Source organism: Camelina sativa, chromosome 13 (genome assembly GCF_030686135.1).
Source record: "Camelina sativa cultivar CO46 ecotype springtype chromosome 13, ASM3068613v1".
NCBI classification, from domain to species: domain Eukaryota; kingdom Viridiplantae; phylum Streptophyta; class Magnoliopsida; order Brassicales; family Brassicaceae; genus Camelina; species Camelina sativa.
In genome coordinates, this window is record NC_141892.1 from 14450382 (window position 1) to 14473999 (window position 23618).

The window sequence follows — 23618 nt, forward strand, 5'->3', positions numbered from 1 at the left end:
ACAATGGAGGAAAATAGCTCGACCATCCATTGGATAAAATCAATGGTGAAAACTAATTTTACCAAATCTCCATTAAAAGCTCCTTTGAGTCTCTTTTGTAAGAGTTTATGCGGTCGGGTAGTCAAAAAGTTTTAGGTCAAAAGGGTATACGTAAGATTTTTCTGATCAACCCGACCCGTAGAAGCTTCTTTGCTGGCCGCGTAAATTGGTGTTGCACGCGGCCATCAGATGAAGAACATACATTTAGATCCAGAAGCAAAGCCAAAGCTTTGATATTCTCATAAAGAAAAGAGGTCAAGAAAATCATCAACGAAAAGCCCTTACTTGCCCGGTATATTTCCCAATTATAAGCTTAAAATCTCTGCCTTGTATTACAAGCCACCTCTTCAAAGTGGTTAATTAAAAAAATGGTGAGGAGAAGAGAAAGCCTTACCTTACCAATCTCGTCTTCAACGCCATCGCTTCCTGAACCTGATATTAGAACAATGGCGCCACATAAACCAAAACAACGGCTATCTAAGCAACTATCAATGCGTGAGACACCACGAGATGTTGCTTGGGAAAAAAGGCGTCGTCAAATGTTAAAGATTCAGGAGAAAAAGCAAAAAGGCGTCTCTGAAAACGATAATGATCCATCGGATCTAACTGATGAAGATTTAAGGGAGCTCAAAGGGTCGATCGAGTTAGGATTCGGTTTCAATGAAGAAGCCGGACAGAAGCTGTGCAACACATTACCAGCATTAGATCTTTACTTTGCTGTGAATAGGCAACTTTCACCTCTCCCTTCACCTAGTAGCAGTCGTAGCAGCAATGGAGGAGATGGCTCGTTGTCTTCTACTTCTGCTTCATCGAGCAGCATACCTTGTAGCCCAAAAACCGACTCGGATTCATTAAAGATCCTATGCCCGGGTAAACAAAAGTTCCAAGGTTTCGTCTTATAAATGCTGGTTTGAATTTGTATGGTCCATATATATAAATAAGCAGCGACTAACCATTGTGAATGTGAGTTGTGCAGGGGACAATCCTCAACAGGTGAAGCAAAGATTACGACATTGGGCACAAGCTGTTGCATGTTCTTTGATGCAATCTCACTGATGAGTGTAGATGTTGCGACTTTACGTTTCAACGTAAAACACTTATTTTTTGTTTACTTTTGTGGGTGAAATAGGACAGAGAAAGAATCCTACTACGAGGATCTATCTGAACAAAAAAAGATAGTAAAGTTTTGGGAGAAAAAAATAGAGAGAGTAAGAGATTATGGTTCTCTCTACATACTTGTGCAAAGCGAACAAGATGAAAAGATGACGTAGCCCTTTCTTATTCATTTACTGGATTATTAACTTCTAATATATGGTCGTGTAATTGTTACGATGGTTATTTTGAGGGATGTTTTCCATATTTTTTACGGCTTTATAGTTTGACTTCATAACATTTTTGACAATATTTTTAGTTGTGTATAATATCTGAAATACAATAGGAAAGAAAAGAGAATAACAAAAGATTGGTTTCTTGTTCAGACCAAGACTCATGGGTCAAAACCGGGTACAGAAGAAGATGATTCAGATCTAAATTGGATCAAAATCAGGTTAAATTTAGTTTAAGTCAAACCGAAGTAAGTAGTTATTGGTTTAGCGATTGTTTCAATTGAAGATGTAGAAGAAATCTAGATGAAAAATATAAAGTTGATATAGTTTCTTTAGAAAAAACGTTTTTGTGGTGCTTTTTGAAGAGTCAAAAAAGATGGTATATGTCTTTGCTGTCCATCAATCGTAAAAACGGTCAACTACCTGTTGTTTAAATGCTCTTTCACGCGACTTGTCTGGGCCATATCTCCCATCCCAACTCCACCAGGTAGTGAAATGCTCGAACTCTACCTATCAAAACATATACTACATCTTAAATACAAACATGTTGCACCCCAATTTAGGTAATGAAGGCAGTATAGCTCCCTGGATTCTAATGAGAACGTAGAAAAGTAGAAACGAGTATCACTTCAAAGGGAAAGATTATAATGCGCATGAGGTGGTGCAAAGAGCAAAAAAAAAAGGAAAAATGGAGACTTAGAGTCTTAGACCATCTCCAATCCATCTCCATTTTCATCTTCATAATGGAGTTTGAAGTCAATTTTGCTCCAACTCATTTCCATTTCTATCTCTAAAATAGGAATTTCTATTTTTTCTGTATATTTGGAGATCTCTATATATATTTTATACAACAATTGTGAGATCTCTATTTTTTACTCCAAAATAGAGTAGAGTTGGAGTAAAATCCAACTCCAAAATTATTTTACTCTATTTTAAAGAAAAAAATAGAGAAATGGGTCGAAGATGCTCTAAAATAAGAAAAATGGAGTCAGCAGTTTGATGAGGCAAAGATGGATCATATCTTGAAAAGGTAGTGAAATGACTGTTAGAAAAGCGAAATAATCTCTTTCTTTTGGGAGTTATGATCTTAGGTTGTATTTTATGATGCATGGGTGAAACCCTATGTAAATAAGACAATATGTAATTAAATTCTTGATTAATGTTAGCTGAGGTTGAGCTAAAATATATATATTTTTTTTAAACCCAAAAGTTCAGGTAGAAAAATTGGAAAAGCAATGGGGAATAATGAATAACTAGGATTTAGCCTGTGTACACCGCGGTAGAACATATATTTTTGTTTTCTATATAATATTTTTTAATATATATGTATTTCTTACAATTTTTAAAAATAGGTTTCTAATTTGTGGAATTTTTGTTAATTATTATAGTTGTAATTATAAATATCGTTACACCAACAACATATACTTTTTTGTTTTTATATAATAGTTTCAAATGTATTATATGTATTTTTTACAATTTTAATAAGAGGTATCTAGTTTTTTGAATTATTATTGGTTGACATAGTTCTAAATTATATAATTTTATTTTTAATATTTTATTGTTGAATTTTGTTAGTTGAATTTTTAGTATTTTTAGTATTATATGATTACATATGCAATTTATTAATTTAGTATTCAATTACATATTTAATTTGAGGTGTCTAAAACGTAAAAAGTTAACAATTCTAGTTAACTCATCCTACATTGAACTAATACCAATTCCAAATTATGGTCGATGATCCAAAAACACCTGTCAAAAAAAAAAAAAAAAAAAAAAAAACACATGCACACAAAAGCACATGACCCGTATTTTAAAATGTCATTTTAAAAAAAAATTAGATTCGGCTAAGCAACATCCAAAACTGGAGTACACGGTCCACTAAAAAAACACAAAATACACAATTTATTTAAAATTGATTTAATTATATAAGTAGAAATTGTGAATAATATGTCTACGCTTATAAATATTTCTTATCGGCTTATTTATTTATAAATATTTTTTAAATTATAAATCGTAATACTTGTTATCTAACAATATATAAATTATTTTGAGTAACAGATTTAATTTGTAAATCATAATAATACTTAACATTTTCACTTAAAAGCTAAAATTAAAATATTATATAATTTATAACTTGAAAAGTAAAACAATAACATATGAATCTAGCTTAAAAAGAGAAAAAACACCAAAACGAAACAAAAGTCACTGTTGGAATCTGAAATTTTTTAATATTTTTGGTGTAGATGTTAATCTGTTCGGTTATGTTGGGCCTCACTTCTATTTTGGCACAATGGTTATAACTTGTTTTCTGGTGGTTTAATATAATAAACATGAGAAAAAAATGGGGGATGTTCGAAAATACTGTTTTTTATGTCATTTTTCAAATATACCTTTTTATGATATTTATTTTTAAAAATATCTATTTTTAATATATAAAATAACTAAATTCTAAACTTTAAACACCAAATACTAAACTATACCCTTAAAAACTAAATCCTAAATGTAAAAGTGAGAACTCAAACCTAAAAAAAACTCTAAAATTTAACGTATTATAATTGTGTTAAAGAGAGCAACAATAAAAATATTCAAAAAGAGTATTTTTTTTGAAAAAGGGTATCTCAAAAATGACATTTCTAACAAATTCTCCTAAATAAAATGAATATGTTCAAGATAGAATAAAAAAACTAAAAATTCAGAAAATTCAATAATTACTTTAGTAGTAATCTTAAAGGAAAAAGGATTATAATTCCAAAAAGAAGAAAAAGTGACTATATATATTAGAAAATTATTAATAAGAAATTATATAATGTAAATAAAAAATGCTTGGTTTCAAAATTGCTAAATCACAAGATCGCGACACGTGTAAATTTTATCTAATGGAGATTTTGACACTTGTCAAAAAATTGTTGATAAGAAATTATATAAATTATTTATAAGGAACAAGAATATTTTAAAATAGAAAATAAAAATCAGGAAATTATATATTTACTTAGTAGTAGTCCCGAAAGAAAGATTGTAAATAGAAAAATATTATTAATAAGAAATTATATTATGTACAATATTAGATATGTAAAAATTAGTTCAATAATTAATTTTCCATTGCCGTTTAATAATTATCTTATTGCGAAAGCTGAGTCGCCGTTGAATAATTATCTCTTGAAACATGATTATTCAATTTTTCTATCAATTTTTTTTTTCATTTCCTACTAAAAATATAATTTCCCGCATATGTTCGTAATTGCATCAGTATTTCTTTCAAATTAATTAGTTAAACTAATTTTGATGGTAAAATTTTAACAAATTAACATCAGTCAAAATTATGATGGTAAATAAAAATCTGGAATCAGTTTTTCAAATTCTTAAGATTCAGTGGTAATTTAAGTAATTAAGTAAGAAATTTTGGACATACTTAATTTTGTATTTTTTTTATAATAGTATTAAGATGCAATTTCGTCAGAAATGATCTCAAAAATAAAAGAGAAAAATCCTATAACTGTACTTATGGAATGGATGAGAGTAGGGGTGGTGTCGTAATATTACAATATAAATAAACTTTAGTGATGTTAAAATGGGTTATGCGCCCGCGGGCCTTAACGGGTTCAGTACAAAAATTTAGGCCCGTTACCCATTTATTTATATTATAAAATTTACGGGGTCTATACGGGTAGACCCGTTTAGCTCCACGGGTTTAACGGGTTTGACCGCAACTAAACGGGTAGCCCGTTTATTTTTTTCTTCCTAAACTCTTTTTTCAAAACGTTGACGTTTTAAACATAGGGCTTTAATACAACACCTCTAACCCGACCCTCGCCGCATCTGCCTCTAAAACTCACCGCCTCCTCCTCTGAACGTCGCCGCCTCTCCCCAAGTCTCCTTGCATCTGCGGATCTGCCTTCAAAGCTCTTTGTCCCTTAATCCATTATCGCTCTTTTGATTCTTAAGGTTTGGGACATAGCACCGTAATACTACTGTCGGAGATTGAGACGTTGTGCGGAGGTGAGTTAGTTTACGGCGGGAGGCTCCGGCCACTACTTACATTGTGGTGTGGTGTAATTAGAAATTTAGAAATCACAGATTTTTGGTTTTCTTTCGGTTAATGACCAATTTTTAAAAAAAATATGTGTGCTGTAAACATGTTTAAACGGACTACCCATAAAACCAATCTATATAATGGGCAGGGCCTAATCGGGTTATTAAATTAACGGGTCTAAACAAGTTTGTTATTAAATGGGCAGAGTCTAAAAAGGCAGGATCTAAAAGGGCAGGGTGCACCCATTTTAACATCACTAATAAACTTATAATACTTAGCTAAAACAAAGAAACCACACACTATCGTTTTCCTGAGTTTTCTCCTTTCCCCAACCCTAAAAGAAAATCTTCACGCCTCAAATCCCTTGCTAGTCTTTTTTTTTTTTCATTCAAATAATGTCGATTTCCAAAGATCTGTATCAGAAAGATCTTTCGTACGAGGAAAGAGATTTTGAGGAATCCGTTTAGTTTGAAGCTGTGGTGGAGATATCTCATTGTGAAAGCTGAGTCGCTGTTCAATAATTATATCCTGAAACATGATTATTCAATTTTTCTATAAAAAATATTATTTTTCATTTTCTACTAAAATATAACTTCCCGCATATGTTCGTGATTGCGTCATTTATTGTATTTCTTTCTAATCAATCAGTTAAACTAAATTTAATTGTAAATTTTTTAACAAATTAACAACAGTCCAAAATTATGATGCTAAATAAAAATCTGGAATCGGTTTTTAATATTCTTAAGATTCAGTGGTAATTTAAGTAATTAAGTAAGAAATTTTGGACATAATTAATTATGTAGGTTTTTTTAATAGTATTAAGATGCAATTTCGTCAGAAATTATCTCAAAAATAAAAGAAAAAAATTCTATAATTGTACTTATGGAAATGGATTAGAGTAAAGATAATGTCGTAATATTACATTATAAATAAACTTATAATACTTAGCTAAAACCCTTGTTGTAAAACTAGCTAGGCATTATTCAGGCGGTAAGGGAGCGTCTAGCGTGGAATCAATTAATCGGAGATTAATTAGGAACTATAGTAAAACCTCTATAAATTAATAAGGTCGGTACCATCAAATTTTATTAAATTATAGAGGTTTTAATTTATTAATTTATCAATAAATTAATAAAATATTAATTTATAAAGAGATTTTTTTTTAATTTTATAGTTTTGAAAATTTTCTATTAGAAAAGGAGATATTTTTGTTGTAATTCACATTTTTTAGAATTTTTTTAATTTATATTCTTGGGTATCGTAATAGGATAGATGTTAACAGTTTAGTATATTAAATTGGTGAAAATGATAAATGTCAGAAGTTCAGAAGAAACTGTTGCTATTATTTTTCATGGTGATGATTAAATCGAAGAAGATATTGCGGGATTGTTAGAACTAGTAACACGTAAGAAAACAATCATTGCGTTTATGACTCGATTTGAGAAGACAACACTAAATTTTTTTAATGTAACGAGAAAGATTAGAGATCAACTAAAAAAAATGAAAAGTAAAAAATAGCAAACAATAATAGAGTAATATTTGACTAAATTTTCTTTTTAACATTGAGGGGTTTTTGAGAAATTGTTTTGATGGAGGACTAAAATCTCATATCCTCTTTCCATCAAAACAATTTCTCAAAACCCTTCAATGTTAGAAAGACAATATTATCTTTAATGAAGGTTGTTAAATGTTAAATATAATTAAACCAGTAAGTTTTTAATGAAAAATATGCGTGCGTGTCCAATGTTCGAATCTCACTATGCAGGGTACAACTAAGATGTTCAATTTTATTTTAATAATCGTTAGAGGGATAATTCATTTTTTTATTACAGAAGGGGTAGCGAGAATAAGCGGGGGTTTTTTGAAAATATGTGTTAAGAAAAAGGATATGAGATTTAAATTATTTTATATGTAAATACTGTGATATACCATATATATGTGTTTGTACAGATCTTATAGCGTATTCTGTATGTTGTATCTCCTTGACCCAAGTTCGATTCTGACCGACCTAATTTTGCCTTTTTTTTAACAATTCCGATTTAATGAAATACTAAATGTCGAATATGTCCTTGTCTTCAACCTCTCAAAACAGAGATCTGCAACCCTAAATCCGCCGTCACTACTTTTTTTCCCCTTAGTTTTGATCATCACGAAAAAACACACTATCCTTTTTCTCCTTTCCCAACCCTAAATCGTGATTTGGTATCCAATGGCGATCTCCAAAGATTTGTATCCTTCTCAGGAAGATCTTTTGTACGAGGAGGAGATTCTGAGGAACCCGTTCAGTTTGAAGCTGTGGTGGAGGTATCTGATTGCAAAAGCTGAGTCGCCGTTCAAGAAGCGTTTCATTATCTACGAGAGAGCTTTGAAAGCTCTTCCTGGGAGCTATAAGTTGTGGTATGCTTATCTTAGAGAACGGCTCGATATCGTTAGGAATTTGCCTGTTACTCATCCTCAGTATGATTCTCTCAACAATACTTTTGAAAGAGCTCTTGTTACTATGCATAAGATGCCTAGGATCTGGGTTATGTATCTTCAGACTCTTACTGTTCAGAGATTGATTACTCGTACTAGGAGAAATTTCGACCGTGCGCTCTGTGCGTTACCTGTTACGCAACACGATAGGATCTGGGAACCGTATCTTGTGTTTGTGAGTCAGGATGGGATTCCTATTGAGACTTCGCTTCGGGTTTATAGGAGGTATCTTATGTATGATCCTAGTCATATTGAGGAGTTTGTCGAGTTTCTTGTCAAATCAGAGCGTTGGCAAGAATCAGCTGAGAGATTGGCCTCTGTGTTGAATGATGATAAGTTTTATTCTATCAAAGGGAAGACCAAGCATAAACTGTGGATGGAGTTGTGTGAGCTTCTTGTGCACCATGCCAATGTTATTTCGGGTCTTAATGTTGATGCTATCATTAGAGGAGGTATTAGGAAGTTTACGGATGAAGTGGGAATGCTGTGGACTTCTCTTGCGGATTATTACATTAGGAAGAATTTGCTTGAGAAAGCTAGGGATATCTATGAGGAAGGTATGATGAAAGTGGTTACTGTGAGAGATTTCAGTGTTATATTCGATGTTTATACGAGATTTGAGGAAAGTACTGTTGCGAAAAGGATGGAGATGATGAGTTCAAGTGATGAAGAAGATGAGAATGAAGAGAATGGGGTAGAGGACGATGATGAGGATGTCCGTCTCAATTTTAATCTTTCGGTGAAAGAGCTGCAGAGGAAGATACTGAATGGGTTTTGGTTGAATGATGATAACGATGTTGATCTGAGATTAGCTCGCTTGGAAGAACTGATGAACAGAAGACCTGCACTAGCAAACAGTGTGCTCCTTAGGCAAAATCCACACAATGTTGAGCAATGGCGTCGCAGAGTCGCAATATTTGAGGGAAACGCAGCAAAGCAGATCCTCACATACACAGAAGCAGTGAGGACTGTAGATCCTATGAAGGCTGTTGGGAAGCCTCACACGTTGTGGGTTGAGTTTGCCAAGTTGTATGAAAACCACAATGACCTGGTCAATACAAGAGTGATTTTTGACAAAGCCGTCCAGGTAAACTACAAAAACGTAGATCATCTCGCCAGTGTGTGGTGTGAGTGGGCTGAGTTGGAGCTGAGACACAAGAATTTCAAAGGAGCATTAGAGCTGATGAGGCGTGCTACAGCTGTACCTACAGTAGAAGTCAGACGGAGAGTTGCTGCTGATGGCAATGAACCTGTCCAGATGAAGCTGCATAGATCCTTGAGGCTTTGGTCCTTTTATGTTGATTTAGAGGAAAGTCTGGGGACTTTAGAATCGACAAGAGCAGTCTATGAGAAAATATTGGATTTGAGAATAGCTACGCCTCAGATTATATTGAATTATGCTTTCCTTCTGGAGGAAAATAAGTACTTTGAAGATGCGTTCAAGGTGTATGAAAGAGGTGTCAAGATATTCAAGTATCCTCATGTGAAAGACATATGGGTAACTTATCTTACAAAGTTTGTCAAAAGATACGGCAAGACAAAGCTGGAGCGGGCAAGAGAGCTGTTTGAACATGCTGTTTCAATGGTAAGCTCATCTATCCTTTTATCCATGCTGGCTGCTTTTTGTTTTGTCTGACCACATATCTGATCAAACAAGCACCTAAGTTAACTGCTTGTCTATTGATGTGGTGATATTTTGTGTGATCTAACCTGTGATTTATCTTTCTTTCAGGCTCCATCTGATGCTGTCAGGACCTTATACCTTCAGTATGCTAAGCTAGAAGAGGATTATGGTTTAGCCAAGCGAGCCATGAAGGTTTATGAGGAAGCAACCAAAAAGGTTCCAGAAGGTCAGAAGCTTGAGATGTATGAGATATACATTTCTCGTGCCGCAGAGATATTTGGTGTTCCCAGAACAAGGGAGATATATGAGCAAGCAATTGAATCTGGGCTTCCTCACAAGGATGTAAAGATCATGTGCATAAAATTTGCAGAGCTGGAGAGAAGCTTGGGAGAAATTGATCGTGCTCGTGCACTCTACAAGTATGCCTCTCAGTTTGCAGACCCAAGGTCCGACCCTGAGTTCTGGAACAAGTGGCATGAATTCGAGGTCCAGCACGGAAATGAGGATACCTACAGAGAAATGCTCCGTATCAAACGAAGTGTTTCCGCAAGCTACAGTCAGGTTAGTCTCTTTGATCCATGGGTTAATACTTTTAGGTGTGTTTGCATGAGTCTCCATTTTCTTCCAGCTCTCAGAGAAGCAACATTTTTTGTCAACTCTGAGAATCCATTTACTGTAGTTATTGACTTGGAGTTGCAAACTGACTATATATTTGATCGTTTTGTTTCAGACTCATTTCATTCTACCAGAGAACATGATGCAAAAGGACAAGATGGTAGATGTGGACGAGGCAAAAGACGAACTGAAGAAAGCAGGCTTACAGGATGACGAAATGGCAGCTCTAGAGAGGCAGCTTTTGAATACAACGAGTACCAACACAGAGGCAATGAAGGATGGCGGAAGAAGAGTAGGGTTTGTCAGCGCAGGAGTCATCTCACAGTCTGGCGAGAATGCGGGGAAACCAATGACTGGGAATGGAGAAGACATCGAGCTTCCCGATGAGAGTGATGATGAGTCTGATGGGGAAGACCAAGTGGAGATCGCACAGAAAGAAGTCCCTGCTGCTGTTTTTGGAGGGCTCGCCAGAAAGAGAGACGGAGATGGTGAAGAAGATGGAGAAGACGGTGCATCCGAGAAACTAGGTGCACTAGAGAGGATGAAGAGACGGAAGCTTGTTCAGTGAACAAATGAGTGATAGACAAATTAGTCATGTGCTTCAGTGATTCTGGTTCTAAACTTAATTGTTCCAGAAACATGAACTTAGAGAGGAAATTTGTATTCTGTTTTGTGTTAATTTGACACACTGTCTGTTGAGTTATCTGTATTTCCTTGGTCTCTGACTTAATGTGCATCATGAACTTTTTTATAGGTTCTGCAAATGATTTGCTTTCACTTAAAGAGAGTTATGGATTCAAACACACAAACTGATTATACTTTTCATCGGAAGGCTGTTTCGTTTCTTAAAAAGAGTATTTGATCTAAAACTCATCACATAAAATTGTTGTAAGCTACAGGGAACACTAAAGTCTCTCATCTTCATACATTCTCTTTTGAGCTTGAAGAAACCTCAGCTTTCTTCTCTTCTTCTTTGTTACTCATTGCTACTGGAGATGAATCTGTAACAGAATCTTCAGGTTCCGTCTTAAGCTCAGACTCGAACTCCTTTGCAGCCTGCATTATTCAAAACACGCACAATGCTTCATCAAGGCAAGTAAAATGATAAAAGGAACACTAAAATCATACAACAAGAAGCTATATATCTCAGAAAACCAAATTAGTTATAACCAAATCACAAGCAACCCTTGTGATTGAATTTTTGGAAAGTATTAACCAAACATAACAACATGTTTACATCTGTACTATACAGCAACGTTATCAATAAACTTATTGTTTAGAAGCAAAATAATTTTCTATATAGCAAAGTTGTTTCCATTCTTTCTTAGTGTTCTTATCGATTCCACACAAGCACTTGAAACAGTAAAGTCCCAAAAACACATTCCTTCCTAAGACCTTATAATCATGAGAAGCTTTTCCACATGCCTTTGCACAAGAAAACTCCAGAGCATATCAATGAACTCAATGTTTATATGCGAAGGAATGTTTTATTCTTGATATAGACAGTGAAGTTATAGCCACTAAATTCCCAATTTTTCTGAGTATTCTTATCAATTCCACACAAATCCAGACAGAAGTAAGCATTTGAAACATAGAAATCCCCAAAAACACATTCCAACAACAAACTACAAGCTTTTCACATGACTTGTCATTAGAATCTCATAAAAATGTTGAGTCTTCTTTTTTATCAAATTCCTCACAAATCCAGACACAACTCATACAATAACTAAGCACTTGTAGCATAAAATTCCCAAAACACACATCAATTTCAACAACAATCAACAAACCTTTTCACATTAGTTGGCAATAAGAAAACTCAAGAATTGCATACAAACAAACCTGTTGAAAGCTTTTGACGGTTTTACCAATACTCTTGCCAATCTCAGGAAGCTTCTTCGGTCCAAAAAGCAAGGCAGCGACGCCAGCAATCACAGCGAGCTCAGGCACACCGAGACCAAACAGGGCATTACAAGTCAGTGGCTTTCTCGTCTGTTCCGGTCGGATTCTGCGTCGAATCGCCACCAAAGAACGGTAGTTTTGTCGGGTCGGCACTGTGAAGCAATTGGAGAAGAAGGAAGAGCGAGATGATGAGAGAGGTAGAGATACTGGTGGAGGAGAAGATAGAGTCGCAACAGATGTCGCCATTGCTGCTACTGATTTTTTTTTTATTGTTCTTCTGGTTCTAAAGCTATCTGTTTTTTTTTTTTTTTTTTTTTTTTTTTTGCTTTTATCCAATGCAATCCTGAATTCTATAGTTTCCCATCTAAAAAAAATATAAAATATTTGTTTTACATATAAAATGAAATATTAGTATAAATTATTGTATATCTGTCTTAGTCCATATTAGTAAAATTTAATGTGTAAATAAAAAAATTCATTTAAAATGAAATAACGTAATGTAAAGATGTGCTTAATAATAGTATAATATGTTATATTATCTTCGGAACTTTTATTTATAATATTTTCAAAACGATATTGAACATTTCAACAAATCTATTGCATAGTATATAACCAAACAATAAAACAATTTAACATAATCAAATTATATATATATATATATACATAAATAATTATGTCTGATATGATATGTTTTTTAATATGTATGTTTATATGATAACAACCATTCAATAAATCGAATTGAAAAAAAAAATAACAAAGACCAATACATAATGGGATTACATTACAAATATCTTGTGATATGGATTAAAAAGATGGCAAAAAGAAAGGATCAATTACATAATTGAGGTTTTTTTTTAGATTCTTATGGGTTTAGGACTAATAGTCCAAACTCACATAATTAGGCATTTTAATATTCATAAAAGACAAAAAAATTCTCCTTTTCAGTAGTTTTAATTCCTTGAACACAAAATGGTAAAGCGGACAAGCTGGTGCGTCGTGCTAGAGTTGAGTCGCAACAAATTACCTATATAAACGTTTTTCCTTCCAGTTGGCTCGTTTGAGCTGATGTTGTAACTTTTTGTCAAAAAAAAAAACTAATAGTCCATACTCACAGAATAAAAATGTTTGTTGTTCACCTTTCTTACTTACCATTAAAAGACCTCAAGCCTTTCAAATATGTGTTGCATATCGAAGTCAAGATTCTTCACGTTTAAAAACAATATTCCCTCAATTTTGGTGAATTCATTCAAATGTGAGTATTTTCTGTATTTTTATTTATTTAAATTATGATGTTATTTACAGATAAATTTATTTTTGTAGGTTCTAAATCTTATACCCTCAGTTTGAACCAAAGTAAAATGTTTAATCTGCTAGCAGATGGAATATTTAACTTTGATATTCTATTCTTCGCTTGCCCTTTTTCTTTCACCATCTGGTCCGAGCTCACCCATCAGTTGCTACGCCGTCAGCTCATTCCGGATTGGTCAAGAACCTTAGCTTCATTGTGCTCAAACCGTTACAGCTATAAAGATATGACACTGCTCCGTATGGTTTTCCAAACTACTCTCCACATGGTTTGGAGAGAGAGGAATGGACGGGATCATGGCCAAGGATTTCACACAACAACCGTTTTGGTTGGCCATTACCGACCGTATCACTTCTCTAAAGATACCACCAACATCCAAGCTTCATGGCCTGCAAGTTCGCTGGGACGAGCTGCGACAATGATATGTTCTTAAGCTGTTTCAGTTTTACTTCCTTTGTAAACCTTCGTTCTAGGCTGCTCTGTTTTGGCTGAACTGTTTGAGTCTTCCCCACACAATGTATAGTCACGTTTACTATATATAAATTACAAATTTCATCAAAAAAATGTTTAACTTTGATTAAAATTATTCGTATAAGATTTATAACCAAGAAAATAAATAACAACATAATTTAAAATTTGAGTTAAAGAATACATGCATATTCTTATTCTGGTTATATTACCCGCGAGCTTATCTGATTAACCATGATATCATAATTGATAGTAATACTCTTCTCGAGATTTTTTTTTTTTTTTTAATGTCTTAATCAAAAGTTTAATTGTGATGTAAGTATTAACCACTTAGGTTATATTATTGTTTATGGTACCAGATTATTATTAGTAGGATATTCTTATAAATCTTAACAGAAAATAGAAAAGGTAATTAAATTTACAAAGTAAAATACTTGCAAATGAATAAAAATTAGAAGTTCAACACAAACAATCAACGAAGAAATGGGTTAAAACAAGAAGAATGAGTAGTTAAATAATCTGAAAACAATTCTTTACAAAACATATAACATTTCATTTTGTCTCAATATCTCTCTTGATAATGTTACAAATCAAGATTCTTCTTAGCAGCTACTGATCCCCAACGCTTCGAATACGTTTCTGCAGATGTTCCAAGCTCTCAACCCGACGCATCGAAGCTGTTCTGTTCATCTTGCACCCGATCAAAGCCTTGCTTTTGTTGCCCGAGCTGTCGATCTCTGGCGCGGTCAAATGACTGCTTGTTGTATCTGGAGAAGTTGATGTCTCTGAAGGAAGGGAGACAGTTGTTACAATCTGAGGCATAGTGTGGAACATTGGGTTGAAACCTGTGAGTCTCTTCACTGTCTCCTCAGCCATTTTAACCTTAAAAAAAATATAAACATGTTTTCAACAGTCTTGTATAAGCGTGCTAAGCGGAGTTTCCGTAGAGAGAAGAACAAGGATATTACCTTTGCTCGTAAGGTCTCGATATTGGCTTTCAAAACTCTGTTTTCTACAGCTGCGTCATTGAATGTTTGAGTTACATCAGTGAGACCTTTCATGAGATTTGAATTCTCTACACGCAGCTGTGAAACCTAAAACAGATGGAGATTGTAACAAGTGAGCTAAAGAACGTTTAAGGAGAAAGAATAAGAAGGCGGGCGAGATTAACATACTTGTGTCTCTAGCTCACTCAAGTGTGCTTGCTTTCTTCTTCTGGACCGTCTAGCTGATTCCCTGTTAGAGAGCATCCTGTAACAAACAGATGTTCTAATCAAGATTTTGTCTTCTCAGTGGATGTTTAAAGACAAGAAAATATGTAAATATATTACCTTTTGACGCGTTTGACATTGGTAGGGTTCATATTAGTTTCACCATCAGCTTCTTCTTCATCACCAGAGAGCTCAGATCCACTTGTTATAGCACTGCTCATCATTGGTGAAACTGACAAATGAGAAAAACCATACAGTTTAGTCCGTTAGCATTTTTACAAGAATCTTGAAAACAAACACAACATCTTAAAAAGGTTCCTCATAGAGGTACAAGAATCAACTCACGTCATTGCTTCTAAAACTACATAAAAGCAAACGAGTAACCAAATTCAAAAACCATGAGAGCATAGTAAGTAAAACCTTTGGAAGAACCTAGAGAGCCTTGTTCTGATGTATTGGTTGTATATGCTCCTCCTCCATCGTCAGATCTACCAGAAGTAGTATCCTGAGGTTTGATGAAAGATCCCTATCAAGTTTCAATAATAAACACCACAAAATCACTTCAGAGACAAGATAAGGCTCATATACAACCAACTCAATCCCAAACCATGTGGGTTAATGCTCAAGTGAGTTATCTAAACTCTGAAGATACTAAAAATGAAGCGTGAGCTGTACCCTTTTCATGGCGACAGCAGCACAAGCTAGATTGAGTTTACTCTTCAGAAAAGCTCTGTATTCCTCTGAATCTACCGGAACATTCGGAGGAGAAGAGACTGAAACACCAGACGCCGTAGCTGAAGATTCTCCGGCATTAGCGTCGTCTGCGGCGGCGGAGGATTCTTGTATGAAACGATGGAATGCCCATTCGGAGGCACTGCGATTCATCGCCGTCGTTCCATCCACCGTCGACCGATGATGTTCACCGGAGATTTCTTCGATTGAGAAAACTTTTTCCATATTTTTGTAGTTTGTTGTTTTTTCTTTATTTAGTTTTTTTTTTTTTTTTCTTTCTTTTTTTGGTTTCAACTTCTCCTTTTAGTCCTTACAGTTTCTTCTTATCCGATTGGGCAGTCTTTTCATTTTAACATATGTTCTTTTCTAATTCTTTTTTCTTTTGTAAAATATTTAATTATCAGGTTATTACACCCAAGCCCCCAACAAGAATATTGTATTCCCATTCACATCTAAACCTTTTGATTTATTATGTTTAAGTCGTATTTGCTCTCTTTTAGTTAAACAAGGTCAACAAAATGACAACTGATTATAACTAAGATTATTGTAAATATAATCTCTTTATCAAAAAATTCACTTCCTTTTGTTTACACATTTAAAAAAAAAAAAAATCATTTCGAATAAAAATATGTCTTCTCGTTTGGAAGCGGATGGCGAGGGGCTTAGCTTTATAAAAACAAATATTGGTAAGTTAATGAAAACAGGAGATTATGAGGAGCTTAAAGTAATATTGTTGATGCTACCACCAAACTACACGTAATAATAATATTGTTTTAGCTTATTGGATAAAATAATAAGTTGTCCAACGCTTTCCGGGTCAAATCCAAGTCAGAATGATGTGGCAAAAGGTATTTTATTCAATAAGAAATTTTTGATTCGTGTCTCTAAAATATTTATAACATCTATACTAGTATTTTTGCAACAGTTTTTGATCAAAATACTTTTTTAGAAACTTTTTACATTTAATATTATTTAATAATTATGTTTATATTCCAAACAAATTTAGTTAATTATATTTACTATCTTTATAACCAAACAAAATTAACATATTTTAAATATTCATATATAATATTCTATAATTAATATATATATTTAGAAAATTTATTTTATATAAAAAAAATTTATTCTCCTATCATTTTTTAATTTTAAATTTTAAATATAGTGAATCATCATATAATACATAAAGTTAATAAAATGTGTATTTTCCTGTATATATTGTGACTAAAGTTTTTTAAAACAAACATATATTACTCAATTAATATAAAAAGTGTGTGTTCAACATACATATATAGTAAATTATAGAATTTTAGAAAGTTTATAGATTGTAACTGATATATCTAAACTTAATAAAATGTTTAAAATTATGAATATTTAAACATATTGAATTTTCAAAATAACACAAACGAGTTATATTACATGGCGGTTATATGACATTACATGATTGAATTGATAATACTAAAAAATAAAATATTATTAATATGACACTTTTAATATTGGTTAAATCTTTATTTTACTATTTTAACAATACCAATATAAAATATGTCGAATCAAACTAATCTAATTAAGATTGTATTAAACAAAAATTGTTGTGCGGTATACCATGAATTATATACTAAATCACTAAAATTAACAAAAGAGGAATACATTAACAAAATTAGTATTAAAATGGTATATTAATTTAAAAATAAAAAAAACTTGCCAAAAAAACTTGCCCCACGATGTACTGCGGATTACAATCTAGTAATATAATATATATATATATATATATAGTATATACAGAATACAGTAGTTCTCATTTCCATTTGGTTTGTATTGTTTTCATTAACTTACTTCATTTCGTGGGTCCATTTTATAATATTTCCATTTTCATTTTATAAACGAGGACAAATTCGAGAGAAACATAATATATAATTTTTTATATGTGAAGTTAGATCAGGGAAATGTACTAAACTTATCAATTTTGGATAAGAATCTCTCAAACGTTCAAGTTGCACATTACTGTGGGTCCTTTTAGTTTTAGGTGCGCCTACAGAATACCGAAATCTTTTCACGGAAAAAAATAACACTTGCAATTGTATGTTTCTCTATCTTTATTGTCGGCCAAAAACAATATTATGGATATAATAAAAGTCTTTGTATTTCATCATCATTTACAAATCGAGATTACGAAATATATAAAGACTACTTAGTTACAAACATGTTTGATCTCCCAAGAATATTGCAGAAGATCTGCATAAGATCTCTAACTAATAATGACCGGTTTTGGTGGAGAGTTTTGAGGACCTAATATTGACCATCGTTCACCTTTCCGCAGTGATATCGTCTGGAAACCGGATGGTTAAACTGGACCTGAATTCGTTGAAAAGCATAATCGATAAACCTTTGGTGAATATGTCAGCAAACTGCAATGAAGAAGGAACATGTAGAACTTTCACCTGACCAAGAGCCACCTTTTCACGTACAAAGTGGAGGTCTATCTCGATATGTTTAGTCCTTTGATGTTGGACTGGATTGTTCGAGAGATAGACTGCACTAATATTGTCGCAATAGACCAATGTTACAGAGCGGATCGGTATATGCATTTCGAGGAGTAGGTTCCTTATCCAACAAGTTTCAGCTACCACATTAGCCACCCCTTTGTATTCTGATTTGGCACTAGAACGTGACACGGTTTGTTGACGTTTTGAAGACCAGGAGATCAAATTTTCGTCGAGATAGACACAATAACCCGATGTAGAACGTCTTGTGTCAGAGCAACCTGCCCAATCAGAGCTGACACTGCCTTTATAAAGTTGAAGTCTGAAACACATATGTTTGCTATGGTGATGAATGATGTATGGAATGATGACTTATGAATGAATGGATAGCAGGGTGTTTCAATTCCCCTTATGCAATTGTAGTATAAGAGGTGTCAATCCAATCTGAGTGTTTGCAAGCAATCAGGATGTGCATACATGTCTAAGTCAAGCCAGATGTAAAGGTTGTTTGTCACTAACAATCCTATGATGAAATGTAAAGTGCAGAAAGTAAAACTACAAGAACTAGGAGCTAAATGCAAATGGAACAGAATGGTTATGACAATTATGAAGCTAAAACAGAAATAGAAATTATGGTAATGCAAGTATTGAACTAATGCAAGGTAAGTAATGAACATGATACTAAATGAATGCAACAGAAATGCAACTTGAATGAAACAGGACAAACACAAATCATAAACACAATTTCTGGGTTGGAACTCGAGCAAGCACTCGATCGAGTGTAGATCGAGTGTAGGGTCGAGCTGGACAAATACGCAAAATAGTGCAACACAAGAAAAACAGAGCAATACCAAAACAAATCAAACAACGATCAAACAACATGATTTAAGCTAAGAAATCAATAAACAAGGAAGGTCTTGAGGAGGGATTCGTGGGCTGGACTAATGATTGAGGTCATCTAACTTGGTCAACAAATCTCAAGCAACTTGAGCTAATCTCTAAACATATATTTCTAAGACATGTTTAATCCACTCTCATGGCAAGAAACAATCAAACTCATGCATCTCTAGACTTGTTCTCACAAAGTAAAGAATCTACACAAGCAGAAATTAAGCAATATGTCAAAAATCAAACAAGACTTCTAATCTCTTAGCAAGCCTAATGATAGTCTCTAGATCTAGCCTTATCTATGCTCCTTAGACATTGGTATGATGCTAAGATGCTTGAGATCAGATCCTACCCTCTCAGTTATAGGACCAGCATTAAGAACGTCTAGCCTAGAAGAGATCTACAACAATCAAGCTTGACCAAATCAAAGAAACCTCAAACACAACCCAGCCTAACCCATCCTCAAGATCCTAAGCAACTACTCACAAGAACACATGATGAACATCAAAGTCATAAACCCAGAAAATGATGAAACTTGCATGATTAGATAGATAAAGCAAAGATCTACAATATTGAAGAAGGAATCAAACACGAATTCTTAATATCTTGAAAGTTATTGAACCAACAAAATCCAAGAATTCTTTGTTTTTCTCCTTCAAGGAGGTACAAGATCTAAAATATAAAAGTGCAAAAGGAATAATTCCAAAAAAGGTAAAAACTAGGTTTTTGACTCTCTAAAAAGCTGGACTCTTTGGTGGCTGCAGGTACAAGCCCTTATATAGAAAAAGTAGTGGAAGCCCTAAAAACGCTAAAAAACAAAATAGCCAGGCGGCTTGACCAACTCGATCTGGTGCTCGGTCGAGTGACCGGTCGAGTTGGCTCCTCTTGTGCTCCTCCCACTAGGTCGAGTCCCTCTCAGCACACGGTCGAGTATCTGGTCGAGTGGGCGGTCGAGTGGGGCTCCGGACCTTGGTTCTTCAGCCTTAACTCTCTTGCTTTCTCCTCATGATTGCTTCACTTTTCCTCAGCATTGCTTCCATGCTCCTTAAGCTCCAAAATCACCTGTTTATGCATGAAAAGATGCAAATGCAATGCAACTAAACTCTAATGCAAGAACAGTCCTAAAGCTATGCAATAATGGTCAAAATGGATAGCAAAAGATGCAAAAGATGTGAATATATTAAGGGAAAACAGGGTAAAATATATGAACATCAAAGTCCATGAGTGAGTGTGTCATGAAGATAACATACGATTCGTTTTAACGCTTGAAAGTGAGGAACTCTTGGATCATGCATAAATAGGCATACTTGCTGGACTGCATACGTGATATCAGTCCTAGTAAATGTCATATATTGCAGATCTCTTGCTAAGCTTCGATACTCTGTTGGATTCTGAATCTTTTCTCCACATTCAGCCGTGAGCTTGGAGTTTACATCCACCGGAGTTGCCATTGTCTTACAGTCTTGCATCTTTGCTTCAGCTATGATCGAATTTAAGTAGTGTGATTGAGACAGAAGGATCCAGGCTTTGTTATACTCGGCCTTGACCCCGAGAAAATAGTTTAACCGACCACCATCAGTAATAGGGAACTCGCTCTTTAGTGACTCCGTGATTGCTTCAATGAGTGATTGTTTTGAGGCAGTGAGGATGATGCCGTCGACATATAAGAGGAGGTAAGCCATTTCATTGCCCTGTTTATACACAAAGAGAGAGTTGTCACTCTTGCTCATACTGAACCCAATTTTTGACACAAACCTTTTAAATCTTGCATTCCAAGCTCTTGGAGCTTGTTTGAGGCCGTAGATCACCTTGTTTAACTTGCATACATAATGAGGAGTTTGTTTGTTTACAAAACCTAGAGGTTGATGCATATAGATTGTTTCCTCAAGGTCACCATGCAAGAAAGCATTTTTTACATCAAGTTGCTTAGTTCCCCAGCCTTTTGAGACTACTACATGTAGAGCAGATCGAATGGTTGCAGGTTTAACCACAAGTGCAAATGTTTCAAAAAAACCGACTCCCTCTTCTTGAGTTTTGCCATTAGCTACTAATCTAGCTTTATATCTTGCTAAATTACCATCTACATCAAGTTTATGCTTAAATAGACACATAGAGTTAACAATGTTATCATCTCTAGGTGGAGGTACCAAATTCAAGGTCTTATTCTCAATTTGAGCATCATATTCATCAGTCACTGCTGGGTTCCAGTTAAGGTCTGTTAAGGCTTGTTTGTGTCATTTGGGGAGCGGAGATATGTTGGTGGTAGTAAGAGGAGAGATAGGTTGTTTTGGTTTTCTAGTTCCTGCTTTGCTTCTAGTGGTCATAGGGTGGGAAGGAGCTTGCCGTATCGGAGCTGGGACCACAAGAGGAGGGATAGGTTGAGAAACAATAGGAACAAGCGGAAGTGGAGGAGGTGGTGATTGTTGTTGGATATTTGTTTGGAGAATATCTCTGAACATTGCTGAAGGCTCATCAACCTGCGTTAGAAAATCATAAGCGGTTTGTACTTGAGTTTCCTTGACAGCTGCTGGAAAGGTAGTTTCATCGAATATAACATGCCTAGATATTATTATCTTGTGAGTATTATCTTGTGAGTATTTATATCCAGGCATCTATAACCTCGATGTTGAATTCGATAGCCAAGAAAGATACAAGGAGTGGAGCGAGGAGAAAGTTTGTGTTTTGTGGAATTGTTCAAGTTTGGGTAATACAAACAACCGAATACTTTCAAATGATCATAAGTCGGTGCTTTCTTGAACAGAACATAGAAAGGAGTTTGAAAGTTAATGGAGGAGCTAGGCAAATTGTTCAAGAGGTGAGCAACTGTATGAAGGGCTTCAGCACAGAAAGATGGTGAGAGTTGAGCCTGGAAGAGCAAGGTTCTAATAGTATTGTTGATCGTTCTAATCATCCTTTTAGAGTTCCCATTTTGTTGAGAAGTATAAGGACAAGAAAAACGAACTTGAATACCCTTTGAGTCAAAGTGATGAGAAAAAGAAGCATTTCAGCATTCTCCCCCATTGTCACATTGAAAGGATTTGATGGAAGAATTAAACTGAGTTTTGACATAGGAGGAAAAGTGTAGAAGAAATTTTGTGAATACTTCACTTTTTTGTCTAATAGGATACACCCACAGAAAATGTGAGAAATCATCAAGAAAGATGACATAATAGCTGATAGCTCTCTAATTTACATGTTTTAATCATCTTTTTTTGTCCATATTCTGCATTATATTTACCCTAACCTTAGCATTTTTAGGTCATTTACTGTAGGAATTCACATTTAGGCTATTTAGGGTGTTGCATTCTTGCATTTGCACATTTTGGATGAAAACAGGTGATTTAGAGCCTAAAATGGAGAGAAACAAGGTCAAACCCGAGCATGTACCTGAAGGAGCTATTGAGCAGGAAGAACAGTCTGAACCCCAACCCAATTGAAGGGGATCCAAGGGCAGGAAGAACAATCTGAAGACCTATCCGAGGAGTCACCCGACCTCATCCTCGAGCACCGCCTCGAGAAGACCCTCGGGCAGGACTAGGCAGCTAGGTTTAAAGGGTTTCCATATATAAACCCCCTCTTCTTCCTCTCGCCCTAGCACGCCGCAGATACTCAAACCAGAGAGCGAGAGCTTCTGAGAGAGATCTTGAGCGACTCAAAAACTTTTTCCACTTTGTTAGGATTCATATTTATTTCTTTTTGCATTTTTTGATTCTATACTCTTCTACTTCTACTCTATTTTCAATACAATGCAATTTTCGTTTATCTTTGTCTTTATGTTTTCTGCAATAAGATCTGAGTAGTGAAACAAAGTTTCTAGGGATGGGATAGACAAATATGTGTTCTTGGTCGGTTAGGATGTCTTAGCTCGGTCGTTTATTCTATATAAGTTCCTATATAGACTGATGTTCTTAATTGAAACGACCTGACCCGTTTTTATTTTATTTAAATAATAAATAATAAATATGATAATAATAATAATAATAAATAACTTCAGCTAGTGGTCCCATACCCACTAGCCACCTAACCACAAACACATTCAACGCGGAAATAAAAATATCAATAAATATCCAATCATCCAATAACCATTATTCCAGATATTCCCATAATCCATAATCAAATAACAAAAGGCATAGTACCAGCAACCTGGCAATGTTCTACAGACCCAACTCTAGCAACCTAGCATAATCAGACAACATCCAATCGAGTCCGTAGAACATCCTCCTCTTCATTGCCTTGATTCCACGATCACACTTTGCCTTTACCTGCATGTCAAACATATATTGCAATGCATGAGTATTTTATAAACACTCAGTAAGGCAATTCTCCCATCTACTGGGCTATACACACAAGCAATAGAGATACTCTAACCATCAAACGACAATCAACAAACAAATCAGACTCTGCATCGACCGATACAAGGGTTGCATCGACCGACACCACCTGGGGACAACATCGACCGAAACATGATTTGCATCGACCGATGCAAGCAAAACTTGCATCGACCGAAGCATGCTCGACATCATGCGGAA

General features: G+C 34.6%; 4 protein-coding genes across 6 annotated transcripts; 2 read left to right on the top strand and 2 right to left on the bottom strand.

Moving 5' to 3' along the window:
* The first annotated feature begins 63 nt into the window (after positions 1-63).
* LOC104736831 (uncharacterized) lies at positions 64-1398 on the top strand. Of its 2 annotated transcripts, none has more exons than XM_010456890.3 (2): positions 64-927; positions 1016-1398. In XM_010456890.3, the coding sequence occupies exons 1-2, from the start codon at positions 408-410 to the stop codon at positions 1093-1095; spliced, it is 600 nt and encodes a 199-aa protein (XP_010455192.1). In that variant the 5' UTR covers positions 64-407; the 3' UTR covers positions 1096-1398. The 2 variants fall into 2 exon arrangements, with proteins under 2 accessions (XP_010455192.1, XP_010455193.1); XM_010456891.3 differs by having other exon boundaries at positions 64-909.
* Positions 1399-7301: 5903 nt separating this feature from the next.
* LOC104736833 (uncharacterized) lies at positions 7302-10891 on the top strand. Its single transcript, XM_010456893.3, has 3 exons — positions 7302-9454; positions 9602-10054; positions 10224-10891. The coding sequence occupies exons 1-3, from the start codon at positions 7604-7606 to the stop codon at positions 10674-10676; spliced, it is 2757 nt and encodes a 918-aa protein (XP_010455195.2). The 5' UTR covers positions 7302-7603; the 3' UTR covers positions 10677-10891.
* Positions 10892-10901: 10 nt separating this feature from the next.
* Positions 10902-12367, bottom strand: LOC104736834 (sec-independent protein translocase protein TATA, chloroplastic). Its single transcript, XM_010456894.3, has 2 exons — positions 11948-12367; positions 10902-11164 (listed from the first exon to the last, which is right to left on the bottom strand). The coding sequence occupies exons 1-2, from the start codon at positions 12251-12253 to the stop codon at positions 11030-11032; spliced, it is 441 nt and encodes a 146-aa protein (XP_010455196.1). The 5' UTR covers positions 12254-12367; the 3' UTR covers positions 10902-11029.
* A 1831-nt stretch (positions 12368-14198) lies between these two features.
* On the bottom strand, positions 14199-16082 carry LOC104736835 (basic leucine zipper 63). Of its 2 annotated transcripts, none has more exons than XM_010456897.3 (6): positions 15668-16082; positions 15413-15497; positions 15113-15224; positions 14957-15032; positions 14750-14875; positions 14199-14663 (listed from the first exon to the last, which is right to left on the bottom strand). In XM_010456897.3, the coding sequence occupies exons 1-6, from the start codon at positions 15947-15949 to the stop codon at positions 14391-14393; spliced, it is 954 nt and encodes a 317-aa protein (XP_010455199.1). In that variant the 5' UTR covers positions 15950-16082; the 3' UTR covers positions 14199-14390. The 2 variants fall into 2 exon arrangements, with proteins under 2 accessions (XP_010455199.1, XP_010455198.1); XM_010456896.3 differs by having other exon boundaries at positions 15413-15518; positions 15668-16080.
* Positions 16083-23618: the final 7536 nt, after the last annotated feature.